Consider the following 18,791-nt stretch of genomic DNA (forward strand, 5'->3'; position numbering starts at 1 on the left):
GTCACGTGACCGTGCAGCGCGTGAACATGGCGTCCACCAGTGGCAGCTCGGCGAGCTCCGTTAGGAGAAGACGTGTCGACGGCAGAAAGACGGAGGCAGAGTGTGCTGACAGCGGCGGAGAACATGGAGCAGAGAGCAGCGAGCACACGGAGGAAGAGAAGAGACGTCAGACGTTACAAACTGGGACTTACTGGCTCACTCGGGTCGTGCTGCTGCGGTCCGTCGCCTTTATTTACCGTAAGCGTGTTGACTTTTACTGCCGAGGCTCCACTGAAGTCCAAAAGACATAGAGTCAATATTTCGTTTACAGTCGACGTTTAAAATGTTGTTCGTATTCTGTTTAGTGTTCTCGTTTTGACGCACGGTCTGTAAAAACAGGGTTAGCATTGTGGAATTGTCTTCATTTGTAGCCTTTAATGTTAACAGTTTGTCTGTAAAATCTACAAAATAGCATCAGTGGTGGAATGTAACTTTACTCAAGAACTGTACTTAAGTACAAATACTACATCTCAGAGGGAAATATTGTACTTTTTGCACAACTACATTAATCTGACAGCTTTAGTTACTTTACAAATTAATATCTTTGCACACAAAGCACATGTTTTATTGAATTAAACTACCCAAGAATATCCGTGCCTTCAGGTACAGCTAAAATGATCAGCTTTAGACCCATTAAACACTTAGTTGATTGACAGAACTGTTGGTAACACTTTAGTTGAAGGTATCGACATAATCGTGACACGACACTGTCATAACTGTGACATGACACTGTCATTAAGTGTCATTCGGTTTTCGTCACGACAAGGTGACATTGTTCGGGGTTGTCTTGATTATGACAACTTCACATTAATCAAAGTGACATTACCAGAAGTTGTCTTGGTCATGACACGTTGACGTTACATTTGTTTGGGATGTCTCTGTAATGACAATCGGACATTAGCCAAGATGACATTACCAGAAGATGTATTTGTCATGACAACTTGACATTACATTTCTTTGGAGTGTCCTTATTAAGACAACTTGACTTTAAACAGGATGGCAATATGTCAAGTTGTTGTGAATCAGAATCCAATCGATTCAGGAAAAGGATTGCCGATACCCAGCCCTAGCATTGAATCCCTTTGTGTGTTTTTTTGCTCTCCTCTTTTCTGTAGTCGTGGCGTTCAGCGTTGCTTACAACCAGAACAAGCAGCTGATAGGCGAGCACGGCCTAATGCCCTGCAAGAAGTACCTGGAGAGCGTGAAGCGCTACGTGGGAGGAAAGATAGGCATGGCCGCCTTGGCGTACACACCCTCCATCCTCTGGCTCTTAGACTGGAGCGACATGGATGCCAACCTGGATGCCATTGCCCTGGGGGGGATGGCCCTGTCTGCGTTGGTCCTAGTGACGGGAATGGCCAATATGGTCATCATGGTCACACTGTGGGTGCTTTACCACTCCCTGGTCAACGTGGGACAGCTGTGGTGAGTCTAGGATATACACACACACACACACACACACGTACACATACACACACATACATACATAAATACATACATACACACATGCATACATACACACATACATTCACGTTTATCTGTGATTTTTGCTCCCAACAGTGCCTTCCAAGAAGTGCTGCCTGGAAGGCACCGTTGGGAGGCACTGGTTATGGTTATGGTTAGGGTTAGGGTTAGTTGCCTTGAAGGCAGCTTTCTTTATTTTACCCAGACATTTATAAAAATCATACATTTTAAAGCTGTAATTGCAATACCGTAAAACCGTGATATTTTGGCTGAAGGTTATCATACCGTCCGAATCGTATACCGGCCAATGCCTAATACAAACATACATGCATACATACATGGTGCGATTTGTGTAAAAAACAGAGGGGGGGGGAGGGATGTTTTTTGATCATGCACAACAAAATAAAACATGCAGAAATTAAATCCACCTTCTAATACTATGGATATAGTGCGGCCAACCATGCCAAAACACTTAAATATGCATTTCAGTATTCAGTGGAAAATGATCTCAAAATGAAATAGCACAATGTGCTGTCAAGATAAAACACAACGCTTTCAAGACCGAGGGGCACGCCCATATAAATAAATCTGGAATGTCTGAATTCTGGGCAAAATAACAAACTTTTTTTACTAAACTTCACCGGGGATAAAAAAAAGAAAGAAATGGATATGTAGACCAGAAAGGGGGAAATCCCACGCATCTCTTCTCCCCCTAGTCAGATTCAGCTTTCAAAAACTCCTTACTGTCCTTTAAATGTTGTGCTTTCACGTCCTTATATCATAGTCATTTTTTAAAGCTGAATTAATCAGGATTTTATACATTAACGGAATTGAAAGGAAAGGAATTGCTTGTATTTGCACACAGAGCATTATCAACCAACTTTGCGGCTGTCCTCAGCTCCTTGGAGCCTTTTAGTCTATTTCAGATCATTGTTTTGGGTTCCTGGCTAAGAACTCTGCTATCTTCCACATTGTTTCCAGTCGCAGAAGGCAGCTGTTTCATTTCTTTTTCTTTTTTTTTTTACCAAAAAATACTCAGATAAACCAACTGCACACTAACCCCCCAGCAGAAAACAGCAGACACAGTTAGCGACTAGCTGGTGAACCTAGCGGAGCATTTAGCAGCTAAAGAGCCAGATATGTTTCTCAGTAGTCGGTGGAGAACAAGAACGTTAACATTTGACTTCCATTCATCAGGTGGACAGAGACACGACTCCAAATGATTGACAATGACACACAGGCCTATTCCCCTGTCCCCAAGTGGCCAAACATGAATTACCGCAGCTTTTAATTAAAGAAAAGAATCTTCAGTTGTGTCCATTTTAGTTCATTCTGGCTCTTTCGTTCTAGTGCCTTAGATTATTGCAACAAGGAGTGCATCAAAGTGTTAACCCTCCTGTTTCTATATCAGGAATGTGGATTTCTTTCAACCAAATTTTGAAAACAAAATGACGTGGATGGTTCCATACGATCTTCACAAGTTAAATAAATGATCAGTTCACTGCTTTTATTGAATTGGGATGTTTAATTCAATTATATAGCATGTAAAGAAAAATTGATAATAGAACGTTGAAAAACTTGGAAAAAACTTGGAAATAAATTCACAGAAAAAAGTGACAAAAACATCGGGAAAAGTGACAAACTTGGGAAAAAGTGACAAAAACATTGGAAAAAGTGACAAAAACATTGGAAAAAGTGACAAAAACGTCAGGATAATCTTCAAAACCGTCAGGAAAAGTGACAAAAACATGGGAAACGCTTAAAAAAAAAGTCAAAGCGCAGGAAAATATTGACAGAAACTTCGAAAAAAGTGACAAAATTGTCAAGAATGAATTATGTTAATTAATAATGCCATTATTGCCGTGTTATCAAGGCGCATACTCGATTTTTAGCGTGTTTATCAACGCCGTTTGGCCTCCATTGACTTACGTGACCTTGCGATTGCGTGTGAATTGACGCCGTAGCATGAAAGGGCAAATCGCCGCACAAGGAGGTAACACGTAGCCTCGCGATAACACGCCACGTGGCTTTAGAAAGTGGCACGTGGCGTTTATGTTTACGCTGTGACGCTGCAGACTGCCGTCCGCTGGATACAGCGTGGACATACACGCGGGTAGCTCATAATGCGTACAGATAAAACGCCACTTGGCTTAAGACAGTTGGCGTGTATGTATTCGCGAAGTCATGATGCCATGTTGCAAGACGACCAAAAAGTAGGAATCTTTTTTTACATTTGACCCAGAAAAACAAAAAGTTGCATGGTCGACGGGGAAGACAACACAAGTGTTACACTCTGGCTTTGATACCCTGACCGTAAATATTAACACACACACCCTCGTCAGAGACTTCTGCCCACATTGAACGCGCTAGAAAATGTAAACGCACATCATATTGAAAATATATGATGAGTTTCTTTCATTATCCATAAATCCATGAGAATATTCTTAAGAAGACTGGCTTACCATAACAACTTGCCAACTTGTTGTATTTCCAGCTTGTTCCGCTGCTCCCCAAATGCAAAACCAAACCAAAGTATTAGAGATGCACCGATTACAACTTTCTAGGCAGATTCCGATTTTCTTTGAGTTAGGCCAGCCGATACCGATTTTAGACGATTCTGATTTCATTTCTTCTAACCACTTTACAGCACACACAAATATTTATTTTCTATCTTTTCTTTTAATAGTACATTTTGCACAGAACCTAGAAAAAACAAGTTGAGAGAAAGGAAAAAGAAACTGTGCTGTGCGGTCGTCCTTGAGAACTGTAACTCCTATAACTTATGTTGTCAGTTAATTGTAGCGTTGACCGGCATGAAATCGGCATATGTCAGACAGACCTGCCGGTCGCCGGTCATGGCCGAGCACGTAAAAACCGGCCAATTCCGGTCACCGGCCGCTCTATCGGTGCATCTCTACAAACAATGAATACAGTTTAAGATAAATGTCGTGTTTAGGTCATTCTAGCAATTTCGTTTTAGTCCTTCAAGGTTAAATGTGAAAGAATTCATCAGATATTTTTCATATTGCCGTGTCCTTTTTTAAATTTTTTTTCCTTCTTTTTCTCTTTCTAGGTACTCCTTCGGTAAGTGAACTTCACCGTTGACCGTCACCGTTTTCAAACTTAAACACAAAATCCAGGACCGCGTCCTTTGTCCCCCCCCACATCAAATAGAAGAGGTGGATTTGAGGCAAAGCATGTATGTAAGACCCTCCGGTTTGGATGCCATCTTGGTTTGTGTACGGTGAAAGCTACGTGGACCTCCTTTTGACACATTTGATGCATGCGTTTATATATTTCAGAATGGTGTTTGTGGAGGAGAAATGGACATTTGTTTTCTAATACAGAAGCTATATCTATCCAATCCTATTATTTCAACAGAGGAGGGTTTTGGGAATTAATCTCAAACAATTAAAAAATGTTTCATCCTTGGGAAGCATGCAGCTGTAGAGTCATGGATCATTCTGAATTCTGAGTCACTCTCAACTTCCTCTTGGTTGTTTCCCAAATAGTTCAAAGCCAGTTGTATGGGTTTAAAACACAGTCACTGACAGAAAGGCGGTTAGTACATTGCCTCCTTACTTGAACCCAGTAAACTGTCATGAACATAATCCTAAAAAGGGAGTGGGGAGGGGGCAGAAAGGTAATATTTAAGAAAGTCTAAACAGTATCTTGTATGTAGGGCTCCGGCCCAGATAAGTGGCGAGTGGCAGCTCTGTGCTTGGTTAATGACCCTTTTGAATTCAGCGACGCCAGGCCAATGTCTGTGGTTTGGAGTTGTGGCTTCTGTTTCTCCTTTTTTTTTTTTTTTTTTAAAACAACAACATTTCTTTCTTTTTCTCCCATTCTCACTGTCTCTCTCCCTCACTCTGTTTTTTTTGGAGCTATTATCACCCTGTAGCTGACAGTGGAGCTTAACATCTGCAGACTAATCTCCTCTGGTTGTTCCCAAGTCTAGACCAAAACCAGAGGCCATTGGTTTTCGCTGTTAGGGGGGCCTTTGGCTCTGGAATAGCATGCCTGGCAGACTTTGTTTTTTATTTAAAAAAAGGAACTAATCTCCAAAATTAAGTAAAAAAAAAAAATCTTTCCACAAGGTCCTTACATGGTCCTCTGGAGCTTTTGACCATATAACATGGTCTTCATAAGTACATGATGGTTATGTAGTTTCAAATAGGTCTGACATGTGTGCCAATTTTTTTGAGTTTTCCAGCATGCTAAGCTTGTTGGGTCTTGCACTCGTGCTCGCGCCCTAATAATAATCCCAAACTACGTATTTATGCGTTCAGTATAATCAGTTATTCTCAGACGTCTGTGTGTGTAGGCCTAGGTGCGTCGCTCTCCCGGGTGCTGAAACTGATAGATTGACAGGCAGGTAAACCGGAGACGTCCTGCCTCACTTCATCCTGGCGTCTGGCCTGAGCCATCGTTTAACGTTACCAGCAACCACACTGAAAGTTTGACCACGTGAGGGCTAGCAACCTGGCTGCAACTATCGGCATGCGAGATGTCAAAAAAGTCCAGCGTCTGGAGTATTTCAAGAGATGACTCCCAAAAAAGTAAAAAGCCCACGTCGGCTCCGTGGGAAGAAATTGACAGAAGAAATGCACGCTCGCCGGCTGGCAAAGGTCTGTAGACTGGATGATGCAACTGGACCCTCCCCCATAGATATATACCGTCCCCCTGCCCGGGTAACTTCACATAATAATAATAATAATAATAATAATAATAATAATAATAATAATAATAATACTAAAATACTTTCCACCGAAGGTTCAAAGCCCCAAAAAGTGATATTCTGAGGACAGCCCTACTAAATATAGCATACACTTAAACTGATATTGATTTCTTAAGGTGGGTATTTTAGCAGTACATTGCGTAGCTTTTGTGGCGAGCCGACCGCCATCTACTGTAGCCAATACACAGACTATAGAGAAGCACCTTATACAACTCCACTTTAAAATATCAGCTATCAACTATCCTTTTTAACTTTTTTTTTCTAGAGCCATCTAGTGTTTATTAGCAGATGTTAGCATACTTGCATGCTGAACTAAGATGGTGACCATGGTAACATCAAATTGCCCCCCCAAATGATACGCTGATGGGTTTTTCTCCAGGTTGGGAGAGTCAGCTGTTGGAGACCGGATTTCTGGCGATTTTCCTCTGTCCGGTGTGGACTCTGTCCCAGGTCCCCCGTCGCTGTCCCCCCTCCCTCATCTGCATCTGGACCTTCAGGTGGCTCATTGTTCGCATCATGCTGGGAGCTGTGAGTAAAACACTTCTTCACAAATACATGCAAGTGTTCGCTGCATCTCGGGACAGAGTGCAACTGCTTTGACAGGAAACAAAAACAGCAATGGGATCATTTTTGGATGAATTTGTTTTTGCATAGAAATTCTCATAGTGGCTGTTTAACTTGTCAGACAAAATCAAATCGAATTGATTGGAGTTGACTTAGAACCTGTCTTGGCAGCCGCACCTCGACTAACGCGTTTCCTGTCGGGAGAACCTGAACAGACATTGCTGATATTCCTGTCCAGGAGAAAACAAATATTGTAAATTTAAGCAGAAAGGCACGTACTGTACATAGACACACACCTGAATACATCCAGCAAGCCAACATGGAGAAATAAAACCATTTTGCAACAGTATAATTTCCTGGCATATTCCAGTGTTTGTCCTCCCGATTTTAGTTGGTTACTTTTGGAGCAGTGCTTTGCTGTAAAACCACCGCCAGTATTTGGAAATCCAACCCAAATATATGGTCGGCTAAACAACATGTCTGGTTGTTTGACAGTTTCCATGGTGAATTTTAGACCACTGGCTCTGCTGTATCTGCCAATCACTGCAGTTGCTGCAAATACTGCAGGGTTCTTCCTATTAGGACCATGAAGAGAGCTGAAACACAAGGGGAACCACCTCGGCCCTGTTTCCCTGTAAAGACCTCACTTCATTCAGCAGTATTATATGCAAAGTCATTATACAATTTTGTAAAGTGACATCAAGTCCTGAATCTTCACAAACCTACCAACGGCACCTTTTAAAGAATGGCTTGTCAACGTTAAATTATTTATTAATAATTTAATAACAATAACTTATAACAATACCTTATTTCACCAGTAAATTGCTGTTAAATGACAAAACAACCACCAGATGGGAAAAGGGTATTTTACAATAACTTTGAATGCACCAGGCTTAGGCTACCAGTTCAAAGTGAACGCACCGTCTGTGTTTTCTTTCCGACAACGGCAGCTGCAGACTGTTGTATGTCCCAGTGTTGGAATCCTCTACAGTGAAATACAGTCACACTTTACACCGTTTAACGTTAGCTGTCAGCATTTTAACCATTGTGTTTTAATCCAGTTGCTAACAGTAGGCTAACGTTACCTGCTGTAGTGTTAACTAGAATTGCGTGCAGCGATTCTTCTGTTGCCTCTAACGTCCGTTTCAGATCATCAGAGATAAGCGCAGGCATTTCAGTGGCACCGATATGAGGCACCGAAATCCGCGTTGCTATTCGGTCTGGTAGATACCAGTTGTTTAGGTACCGGTGGCATATTGGCACCGAGTTTCGCTACAAGCTAAACAGCTGTTTTTACACTCCTCCCACTGCTGATTTTGAGTGATTTTCTTATTTTTTTGGTGAATGCTCTGATTTAATGCATGTTAACAAATATTACTTTGCTTGAATGACAGTTTACTTTTAGCAGTTAGTACCTAGCCTTGTCCAATGTGCTCCAGGCTCTGTGGATCTTTGCCACGTTTGTGGCTTTTTCTCTCCCCCTGACCCGCCTTCAGACCCCTTTCTGTGTTCCAGGACATCCAGGATTTACAAATGAAGCTCTGAATATGACACATGAAATGTACCAAACTCACACAGTACTGTAACAAACATTCCTCCGTCTAGAATATGTTCTTTCATTATTTTTTTCCCCCCAAACCATCTGGCAACCCCCAGGAATTATCTCGTGACCCCACCTTGGGGGCCCCGAATCCCAGGTTGAGAACCACTGCTCTAAAGGGTAGAAGGAAAAGTATTTGACAAAAATGATGAATTGAGTGAATTTTGTATGATTTTGGCACTGGACCATAATATATTTGTTACCAGAAATATCCATCAAATTGTAAGACCGACTTTTAATACTGCAAATGTATTCATGCATATTATCTGGTGTTCATGTACAATAAGAAGCTTAGAAATTAAGATATTAAGGGCCCTATTTTAATGATCTAAGCGCAAGACATGAGGCGCATGGCGCAGGTGCGTTTAGGGCGTGTCCAAATCCACTTTTGCTAGTTTGACGGTGGAAAAAAGGGTCTGTGCGCCAGGCGCATGGTTCAAAAGGGTTGTACTTAGTGTCTTGATTAATCATAGGTGTGTTTTGGGCATAACATGCAATAAACCAATCAGAGTGTCATCTCCCATTCCCTTTTAAAAGCCAGGCGCATTTGTACCTTGGCGCATTGCTTTTATGATCCCTGTAAGACCAGCACGCCCACGGACGCACAGATGGGCACAGGTGCATCTGCTATTTAAACGACGTGGGCACTGGACGGGAAATTGACAACCGCGTCGGGCTTTGTGCTGCGCTGCTCCGGGTGCAAGATAGGGCCCTAACAGTTATTTCTGTGTTTCTGGTCTGAGGCCAAAACAATCACTTTGGTCCCTAGGATATTTTCACTTTTCTTATTTTTAATATACTAAACGTTTATGGATTAATTGAGAAAATAAATGTCAGGCCTAACTTTTTTTCAGCACAATATTCACTGAATCAGTTTGTCATTAAATCTAAGGATTATTATTATTGTTTCACATCACATCCACATCCTACTTGTTTCCTACTTTGAATGAAGCCCAACACCATGCTTCATTGTTCAATAGATATTGCATTACTGTGTAAATTCTGCTTGTGTTTCTGCTGCTTTTTTATTTTTGAATGGGTTCATCTCCTCTGGAGACATTAGCAGAAGGCATTGGTGTTACTCTGTCAGACTGTGTGCAAAGTATTTCAAGAATTCACCATAAAATATTGTAAAATCTGCTGAAGAGATCACTTTCAGCCCAATTGAATCAGCTGATTAGATTCAGGCGATAATCCAAATGTGGGGTTTTCACAATGAGATTTTCATTTTAAATTTTTGTATTTTAATTTATAACAATGCCGCATTCGATTGCTGGTAAGAATGTAAGACATCTAGAAAGTTGGGCACTTAGTCAGACAATCCAATCCAGATGTCAAACAATAAACAAAGGAAAAAAAGAAATTGTCGCAGAAGCTACGATTTTTCTCTCAACCACTCAGCTCTGTCTTTCACCAACTCTGCGTGAGATGTTTTGGGGGGGAAAATTCCTAGGAATTCACATTTGCATATACTTCACAGTGACCAATTCACTACAGATTACGTGATTATACGGTGTGAGAGCCCAAGCTGTTTGAAACTAGGAAGAGCAAAGACTCGGTCACACAGTGATTTGTCTGTGCTCGGCTCGGCAGCGTGAAGTGCAGTATGGCTGCCACAGTCCCTCAGCGTTTGATCCTCCACGGTCACAGTCATTAGTTTGTCTGACAGCCGGTGGTTCACCGCTGCTTTGCATCTGCTTCACAGTTTCTCCTCGCGAGGACAACATGGCTTAGCACACGCTTTTAAAGGACCCCCTCAGTCATAAGAAATGAGCGGGCGATGGTGTGAATGAGCCCACCCGTCATGTTTGTTGAGTGTATTTTTGCACGTGACTTAGAAATGTCCCAAATTGTCACGCTCTGATTACGTGCTTTTATCAGCGATGTAAAGTGATGGCCCTTTTATTTATTTTTTCTGTCCCAGCATCATGGTACATGCTGTCACGGTGGCATATGCACGTCAATATTTTCTAAATGCAGTAAGATGGGTAACTTATACTAATACTGGGGATGGGCTTTTACACAACCATTACTGATCCATTTATTATCCTTTTAACCAACTGTTGCAATAATTTCAGATACTCTATAGCTTTTAAGATGTCTTTCTTTGGAAAATATAAACATTATTGAGAGTGTTGTGGAAAGGTATCCCATTAATTTAGAAGGAATCAAATGCCCCGGTTTCCTTGGTTACCTGTGATAATAACATCAGACTCCGCTGAGCTAGATAAAGCACCTCCTCATACTGGAGGTAATTGGCTCACTAGAACTAACACAACTTCACACACACACACACACACACACACACACACACACACACACACACACACACACACACACACACACAATCAGTTCCAACAAAAAAAACACAAATGTCAGATATACATATGTTATGCTAAACAGGAGTGTTCACATATTTGCATATGTATTAATTAATAGATTAATTGCCTTTTATTACCGTGGCCATAAGCAAAGCTAGATGTGTTCAATGTACCTTGCAAATTGTTTTGGGACATTAAGCAGCTAGTGTGATTTGTGCTTGTTTACTTCAGCAGCCTGTGCGGGTAATCAGCTCCAAAAAGTGTAGCTAATGTGATCTGATAGGACTCACAAACTGTGAAATACAGTAAATATTCTGAAATACAATTAGCCGTGTTTACATAAGGGCAGAGCGGAGAAGTACTACTGATGGATATGCAGCCCTTTTTTTTTTTATTTCCTTTTCTTTACAAATAGATTAGCTTGAGGTCAGCCTCTCACCATCTGTCCACATCACTGTAGTTCTTCTTTCTAAAGTCTTCAAATTAGTGCTGCAGCGAGTTAATGGTTCCCTAGTCTCGCTTTGGCAAGTTGTGCATGAAGGAATCTACAGACAGAAAACGCAGCAACTACAGGTACGGCAAAGAAAGGACAGTCACAGCTAAAAACTTGTGTTAACCAGACGACAGATTTGGTATTCGGTTTCGGATTTGGCAGAATCTTAACCAGTGGATTCGGTATTCGGCCGAACCCCAAAAATTCGGTGCATCCCTAATTCAGAGATATGTCCAGAACGTGGTTAGCATTGTTGTATACTAGCACAAAGATTGGAAGCAGGTGGGAACTGCTAGCCTCGCTGCGCTCCTTTACACATGTGGTGTTGTTAGCAAGCTAGTCCCTTGGGTGAAGCTGCCCCCTTTTAGTCGATTAGGCGACTAATTGGTCGTTTTGATCTTAATCGACTAAGATTTCTTTAGTCGATTAGTCATTTTTTCAATGCTTTTTCATGCTGAATGACTTATTTCCAAGAAACTTACGAGCAAATCCCTGGTAAACACAAGGTGTTTTTGCATGATTCTTTGTGGAGAAACTTAGTATTACAGATCTGTCGATTAAATCAACTGTGAGTCGACTAAGAATTTTGGTTACACTTTACTTGAAGGTATCTACATAAGAGTGACGTGACACAGTCATAAACGTTTATGACATAACACTTCTTTTAGTAAGTGTCATTCGGTTTTTGTCATGACAAGTTATGGTTAGAGTTAGGGTTAGGGTTCATGTGTCATGACCGCATCATGTGTTCATGACAGTGTCATGTCACTCTTATGTAGATACCTTTTTTAAGTAAAGTGTTACCAGAATTTCTTTAGTCGAGGACAGATTTACACTTGGGTGTTGTCCATGGTAGAGCTCTACAGTGCTTCTCACTGTGGGTGTTTTGGCTTTAATTTTATCTTAACGAAAACCTGTTAGCCGAATCATGTTGTTTAATAACTAATAATAAACCCAGTGAACATGGGGATTTTGATATTCCACGTTTTGTCACAGAATGAGTTGCCGGTACATTTCTTGTGAAGAAACTCTGAAATGATAAATTTCTCGGCTTTTCTGCTGTTTATGAGCTCCCTGTTTTAAAGTGTTGGCACGGAGATTGGATAACACATTTCACTGCTGCCAGGAGCGTCTCTATTAAACACTTTAACAGTTGGAAGTGCAGTGCTAGGTGTGGAGTTTGGGTTGTCAACTGGGATTAGAGTTAGCCTGAGAATGTGTTTTTGTGAGAGCAGATCAGATTGGTTTGTCCGTTTTTGGATTTTTGGATATAGTGTTGCCGGCATGCTGACCCGTCTGTCGTCCAGGGTGTTGGTGTGCAGCTGGCCGACTGGAACAGATAGTTTTGTCTCGACTGTTATGCTGAATATCTGGGGTGACCGTGATTTTCAGGGGTTAAGTGTATATGATGATGATGTCCCTATGATCTTGCTTTGCTGCTGCTGCGCAGTGGCTCCGACCTATATTCTGTAGTAAAATAAAGTTTTCCCCTCTAGAAGTTTTAAGGAACAGTCTATTCTACGTTCTAATCTTCAAGGAATATGTATCTGTAATACTACAACAGTATTGAATAGGATAAAGGGTAAATCCAGACAGCTAGCTAGACTATCTGTCCAATCTGATTTTTCTGTTGCACGACTAAAACAACTTTTGAACGGACACATGTTCCACCCAAACAAGTTCCTTCCCGATGCAATTTTGTACCGGCATCATTGCTCCGTCCGGCGCTTGCCACCGCCCAAGACGATTGTGATTGGTTTAAAGAACTGGCAATAAACCAGAGCACGTTTTTCTCCCATCCCAGAATGCTGTGTGGACTAGCCAGACCCTCCTATGCAGCAGCGCTGCGAAGGAAGGTCTGGCAATGCGAGACTAGTATCGGCTCAGCTCCCTTGGAACCGCGACTGAGGTGGTACCATTAAAAAGTACCAGGTACTATCCACAACCGTTGCTGATGGGAAACCAGAAAAAGGAGCGAGTTGAGTACGAGCCATACCATGCAGTGGAAAAACGGCATAAATGAGGCCCTGCCGTGGTGCTGCCAACATGGTTCCTGTTTCTTTTCAAAACCCTCTTTTCGTTTTTTTCATTGTTGGGATCCAGGGTAAACCTTTGCTTTGCCAGTCTCGTCTATTAAAATTGTGCGGTTTACCTCATGGCATGTGCATTTTTTTGTCCTTCTCAGTGTACCTGAAAGAAGGACAGAACTCGTGGTCTTTACCTCAGCTGTTTTGAAAAGGGAGGGTGGGGGAGTTCCTGTTCTAGCAAGTCGAAATACTTCTCACCGTGACTTATTGGTAGAACATGCTGACAGAATATGTCATGGTCTCCTTTTAGTGATGAAGTTGATGGAGAATTTACCCTTTTTTTTTCTAGCAAAGATTTGCAGTGTTGTGTTTTTTTTTAAGTTTTATATACATTCTGAGACTATCGAAATGGTGTAGAAAAGTACTTGTTACTCTCTTCAATTAAAAGTCTGTGTTCTTCCTGGAAAACTTTCCACACCTGGAAATGTGCTCAGTTCACATCAGTATCCTTTCCCCAGGGCTCTGAACGCTCCAGGCAGACTGCTCTGATTATGTCAGAGGTCTGTGTATCCTGTTGTAATTGATGACATTTCAGGATCTCATGACTGAATTGGATTATCGGCGACGTCTTCGGATCATCTCAACAGCCAGCAGCTGCAGTCAACAGCCAAGGCTCATAATCAGAGTGAAATGTCCTGCTTTTTCTAAATCTGGTTAGAGAAGTCAACGGACGATTTGTTCCGCATTCCATTCGGCGCGCTGAGATGTCAATATTGACTGTCTTGTGTCCTAGATAGCGCCCTATTTACTTAATTTGGTGGAAGAAAAAAAAACGGAACGGAGGACACATTCCTCTGGTGAAAGTGTACTTGCATGAAACATTGTTTTATCATTTGTTAAAGTTAGAGTGGCCGCTACCAAAAATAAGGTCGCTGGTTCGATCCCTGGCCCCTGCAGTCTACAGGACAAAGTGTCCTTGGGCAAGATGTTTGCTCCCGATACTGCGACATCTGCGTGTGAATGTTTATCTGATGAGTAGGTGGCACCTTTTATTCAACATGCTGCCTCCTGTTGATGCCCAGTATACAAGAATGTTAATGAGATATGCGGTTTGGGCGTGTTAAGGCGCTGACACACCAACCCGATAATCGGCTGTCGGACAGTCTGGCGAGGTCAGTGACTCGAGTCTGTCTGGTGTGTTCCGTGCCGTCGTCAGTCGGTGGGCCGATTTGACTTGTTGAATCGGCCAGTGGGCAGTCGGACTCAATGAGTAGTGCTAACCCGGAAATGAAGAGCGGGATGAGCGTGATGAACGTCTCTCTAAATCTGACGAAAATCTTTTAAACTGACCTTTGTCGATCTGAAATGAAGACCAATTCAGCAACTGCACGGCCTATTTCTTGTTTTCAGAAATGCGTTTCGGTGAACTATTTTTATAAAATACGAGATCGTATTCCGAACGAGCCGCTATTATGGTCTGGCTTTGAAATTCGGGAGAAGCCAGGCCCACGTGACGTGTTCATCTATTCAGCTGTCGGTTTACATTTTTTGGTCGACAATACAGATTAGCGCCGCCTGCTGTTATGGAGACGTATTACGTCGACGTCGCTTCGGTGTGTTCCGAGGCACTTTTTTGACCTACTCGGGGAGACTGATCAGTCCAACTGCCTTTTCTGCCGATGGTCGGCCGTCGGGTTGGTGTGTCAGAGCCTTTAGTTTAAACGGAGATTAGTACTTCTACTTGAGAAATGTAGCAATGTCAATGTAGCCTTAAATGCAGGTGATGGAATGTCACATTTTTGAATCCACTTTTTAAAGTAGTTTTATTGTATGTTCTTTTTCCGTAATGACTGACTGTCAATCGGAATAATCGGTTAATCTGGATAAAAGTTCTACGGCATGAATGGTTTGTGTTTGTTCATGTTTTCACAAAAAGTTTAACCCCCGAGCCAGGCCCGACAACAATGATAGCAATCCTATAACATCCATACAGGGATAGTAGTATACAGCTGTTAAAACATAATCAAATATATGACACTCTGGAATCGGATCGGTGCTCGGTATTGGCTGACACGCAGGTTCAGGTATCTGTATCGGGAAGCAATAAAATGGTATCAGAACATCTCTTATTTAAACTTGTCATTATATGCTGGTAAGTACTAAGTGTACTGCTTGATTCAGACCAGAACGAACAGCACATACACCCTGCACTTCTTCCCTTTCTTCTCTTCATTCCTTTTACATTATGTCCTCTTAATTCATTTGATCTGTTCAGCTTTGATGTGGTTATCGATATGCGTTACAGGCTGTTATCTACAAATGATCATGCCATGGCTGTCTGCTCTATCTCGGCTATCTTGGGAGTTGAATTATTTATTAGGAGAGGTTGATGCTTTTATAGCTCCTGGTGCCTTCAGTGACCGTCAGCCTGCAGTTGTGCGCTTTTGCCAAACTGTGCTCCTCTCATGAATGCACCTGGACGAGGGGGAAACCTAATCAGGTTTGATTCCCTTTTGATCCGTTTCAGCGAAATACGGGATCTAAGTGACTCCAGTCTGTAATCGGATTTTCTAATGCACTGTTGATTGTTGCTTATTTGACTTTTATTGACAACAGCACCAAGTACAGTGTATCGTAAACTGTAACGTGTTTGTGTGTTTTCTGTCTTTTTCAGGGTCTCATTAAAATCCGAGGCGACAAATGCTGGAGAGACCTCACCTGCATGGAGTACCACTATGAGGTGGGTGTAAACAATGCTATTGTGTATTTAAAGCTAGAGGCAGCGGGAAGCGATCATGCCATTGACCAACAAAAACCTGGTCTAAAGTCAATAACGCAGCATTTCATTGTTATTTTAACAGCGCATTAGTACAATGCGCCTAGACTTTTGCACAGCACGCGCACACTATGCTTGCTACACACACAGGGAAGCGCAGCAGCACACAAACATGCAAAATATTAAAAATATAAATATCACAATGTGAAATATTATTATGATATGATCTGCTCGGACGCTTTCACTTCATGCACGAGCAGATCAGTTTCTTCTCCTGAAAATTTCTCCTTCCTGCTAAGCAAAATCTGCCATCATAATAGCAAAGCGCCGAAGTAACAAACGTGCCTGGCTTTTAAAGGGAATGGGAGAAGACACTCTGATTGGTTTATTGCATGTTATGCCCAAAACACACCTATGATTTAATGAAAACACTAAGTACAACCATGCACCTGGCACACAGACCCTTTTTTCCGCCATCAAACTAGCAAAAGTGGATTTGTACGGTACGTACATGCACCTTCGCCAGGCTCTTCATGCCGTGCGCCTAGATCGTTAACATTTTAAACCGGTCTTAATTTTCCTACGTCCATGTAACGCTGCCTCTAATGCTCATTGACATGTGTTTTTTTTAATTCTGTGGATTTGTAGTTCTTTCTTTCGGTCGTCCAAATATAACGCAATATACAGTATGCATATGATGTTTTGTAGCTGCAACAACAGTGAAAGAGGACAGGGTGGTTAGCATGAGAGACAAAGGAAATAAGAGGAACCAGCATCAAATATCAAGGCTCTTTGTTGACTTCTGGGAAGAGCAGTGCAGAAAGCCGCACAGAGCAGTGAGCCCTGAGCACCAAAGATCTCCTGAAAGCTATCAAAATACCAATTTAAGAGGGCACTGCATCGCAAACCAGGCTTATTTTTTAATCATTGTTTGTGGGCAGATGGCCAGCAGAACTTTAGTCAATTTCCCAAAGGCCTGTTTTCATTGATAATCTTAACATCTGAAGACAGATCCAGTTATGCAAAAACATTGTGTCATCACGGCTTTGTCTCCTGAACTCCCATCGGGCTCACCACACCAGGGCAACACATTACAGGAACCGCTGTCAGGGGTTTCAGTAAATCAGCCTCTTATGCAAGACTGTGAGGTTGTGTTTGTTTTTCCCCTGTGGGACGCTCAACCGCTCTGACCCACACCGCTGTTACCAAGCCGCAGAGGGAGAAGGGCCGTCTTCTGTAATTAACATAGACAGGAATACACTGGCTCCTATGGGACTGGATGACTGGAGATGACACTCACATACACACACATATCAAGAATACAATATACTGTAGATACTCACACAGTCTGTAATACAATGGGAAGTCAGAGTTATAGACTGTAATACGATGGGACTGGATAACTGGTGCAGAGATTATGTACCCACAGATAGCTAAAGGAAGGGAATCAGGAATGACATACCCCAAATATGAACTGTCGCAGTTTCTGGCTTTTTATTTAGTTTGGAAAGAAACTGCATTTGATTTACTGGTTCGCTGCATTGTAAATGTCCCCCGACATTTAGTTCCCAGGGTTAGAACAGTTTTAGCATTGCTAATGCCATGGAAATCACTGAGCCCAGTGGTTGTCAACCCGGGGGGTTGTAAAATGAAATATGAGATAGGATATTTTTTTTCACTACTCTTAATTCATCATCTCTATTTCTTGTAACATATCAAACGGTCTCTGTCCTCTCTGATAATGAATCATATAAAACGGGCTGAACAGGGGCAGTCATCCTTTAGTTGAACCACTGTGCATCACATGGAATATGATTTTATGTCACAAAGTCAGTATTTTATATTTTTTTGCTCTGTTTTAAGGGATTATAAGACAGGGGTTCTCAAATTTCTGTGTGCCAGTTTTCTTTTTCCTTAAGATAATTTTTTGGAGCCTTTTTCTTTATTAGATAGTATAGACAGACGTGAGGGGGAGAGGGGATGACACGCAGCAAAGGGCCGCATGTGGAATTCAAACCTGGGACGCTGCCAAGCACTCAGACTACATGGGACCCCCACAATGAGGTTGACATTAGGCCTATTTGCAGAGAGAGAGAGAGAGAGAGAGAGAGAGATATTCTAAGTTTCCCTGGCCGCAGACAAAGTATACGGGGTCAGGTCCACTCAGTCTCTCTCATATTGTGAACAGCCCCGTCTCAACATCTCCCTAACCTTTTATCCTCCTACGCTGGGGCGTTGCTCCTCTTCTGTATCCAGGTGTGTGTATGTCTGCGCGTGTGTGTTCGTGTTCGTTCATAGACCACAATTAGTCGCAGGTCTTCTTCAGTTGCAGCTTCCTCTTCTTGTGACCTTTTTCTCTGTGTACGATCACACACATCAACCTAGAAGATGTATCCTGTCTACTTCTCTGATAAGCTGTTTCCTGTCTACCTCTCTGATAAGCTGTTTCCTGTCTACTTCTCTGTCTGGCACAGAAAACCGTTTCACAGTTTCCAACATGTCAGTCATATGCTAAACCATCTATTCGTCCGAGTCTCGTTCATTTCACAGGGAATGCAAATGTGTCTCCCAACCGAAGACCACAAGACAACACGCAACTCTTATGCAACGAGCAACACTATATGAATTTTATAATGAGAATAACACATCTAAATAAATAGGAATATTTCTATAATAACCAAAGTCAGTAGGATCCCTTCTAGGGGACACATGAATGTCTGTACAAAATGTGGTGCCGATCCATCAGGTAGATAATTTAGAGGGTCACCA

The 18,791-nt window shown here is 42.0% G+C and overlaps 1 protein-coding gene across 2 annotated transcripts in view; it reads left to right on the forward strand.

Moving 5' to 3' along the window:
* The window catches only part of lmf1 (lipase maturation factor 1), a 28,960-nt gene that overhangs the window by 889 nt on the left and 9,280 nt on the right, over positions 1 to 18,791 (forward strand). The window contains exons 1-5 of one of the 2 annotated variants that reach the window (XM_028567358.1): positions 17 to 237; positions 1,155 to 1,464; positions 4,577 to 4,587; positions 6,621 to 6,769; positions 15,921 to 15,986. In XM_028567358.1, coding sequence (XP_028423159.1) covers positions 27 to 237; positions 1,155 to 1,464; positions 4,577 to 4,587; positions 6,621 to 6,769; positions 15,921 to 15,986 — 747 coding nt within the window. In that variant the 5' untranslated portion in view covers positions 17 to 26. Of the gene's footprint in view, positions 1 to 16; positions 238 to 1,154; positions 1,465 to 4,576; positions 4,588 to 6,620; positions 6,770 to 15,920; positions 15,987 to 18,791 lie in introns of those variants that run through there. The other variant, XM_028567359.1, reaches the window with a different exon arrangement.

The sequence above is a fragment of the Perca flavescens genome, chromosome 21 (genome assembly GCF_004354835.1).
Source record: "Perca flavescens isolate YP-PL-M2 chromosome 21, PFLA_1.0, whole genome shotgun sequence".
NCBI lineage: Eukaryota > Metazoa > Chordata > Actinopteri > Perciformes > Percidae > Perca > Perca flavescens.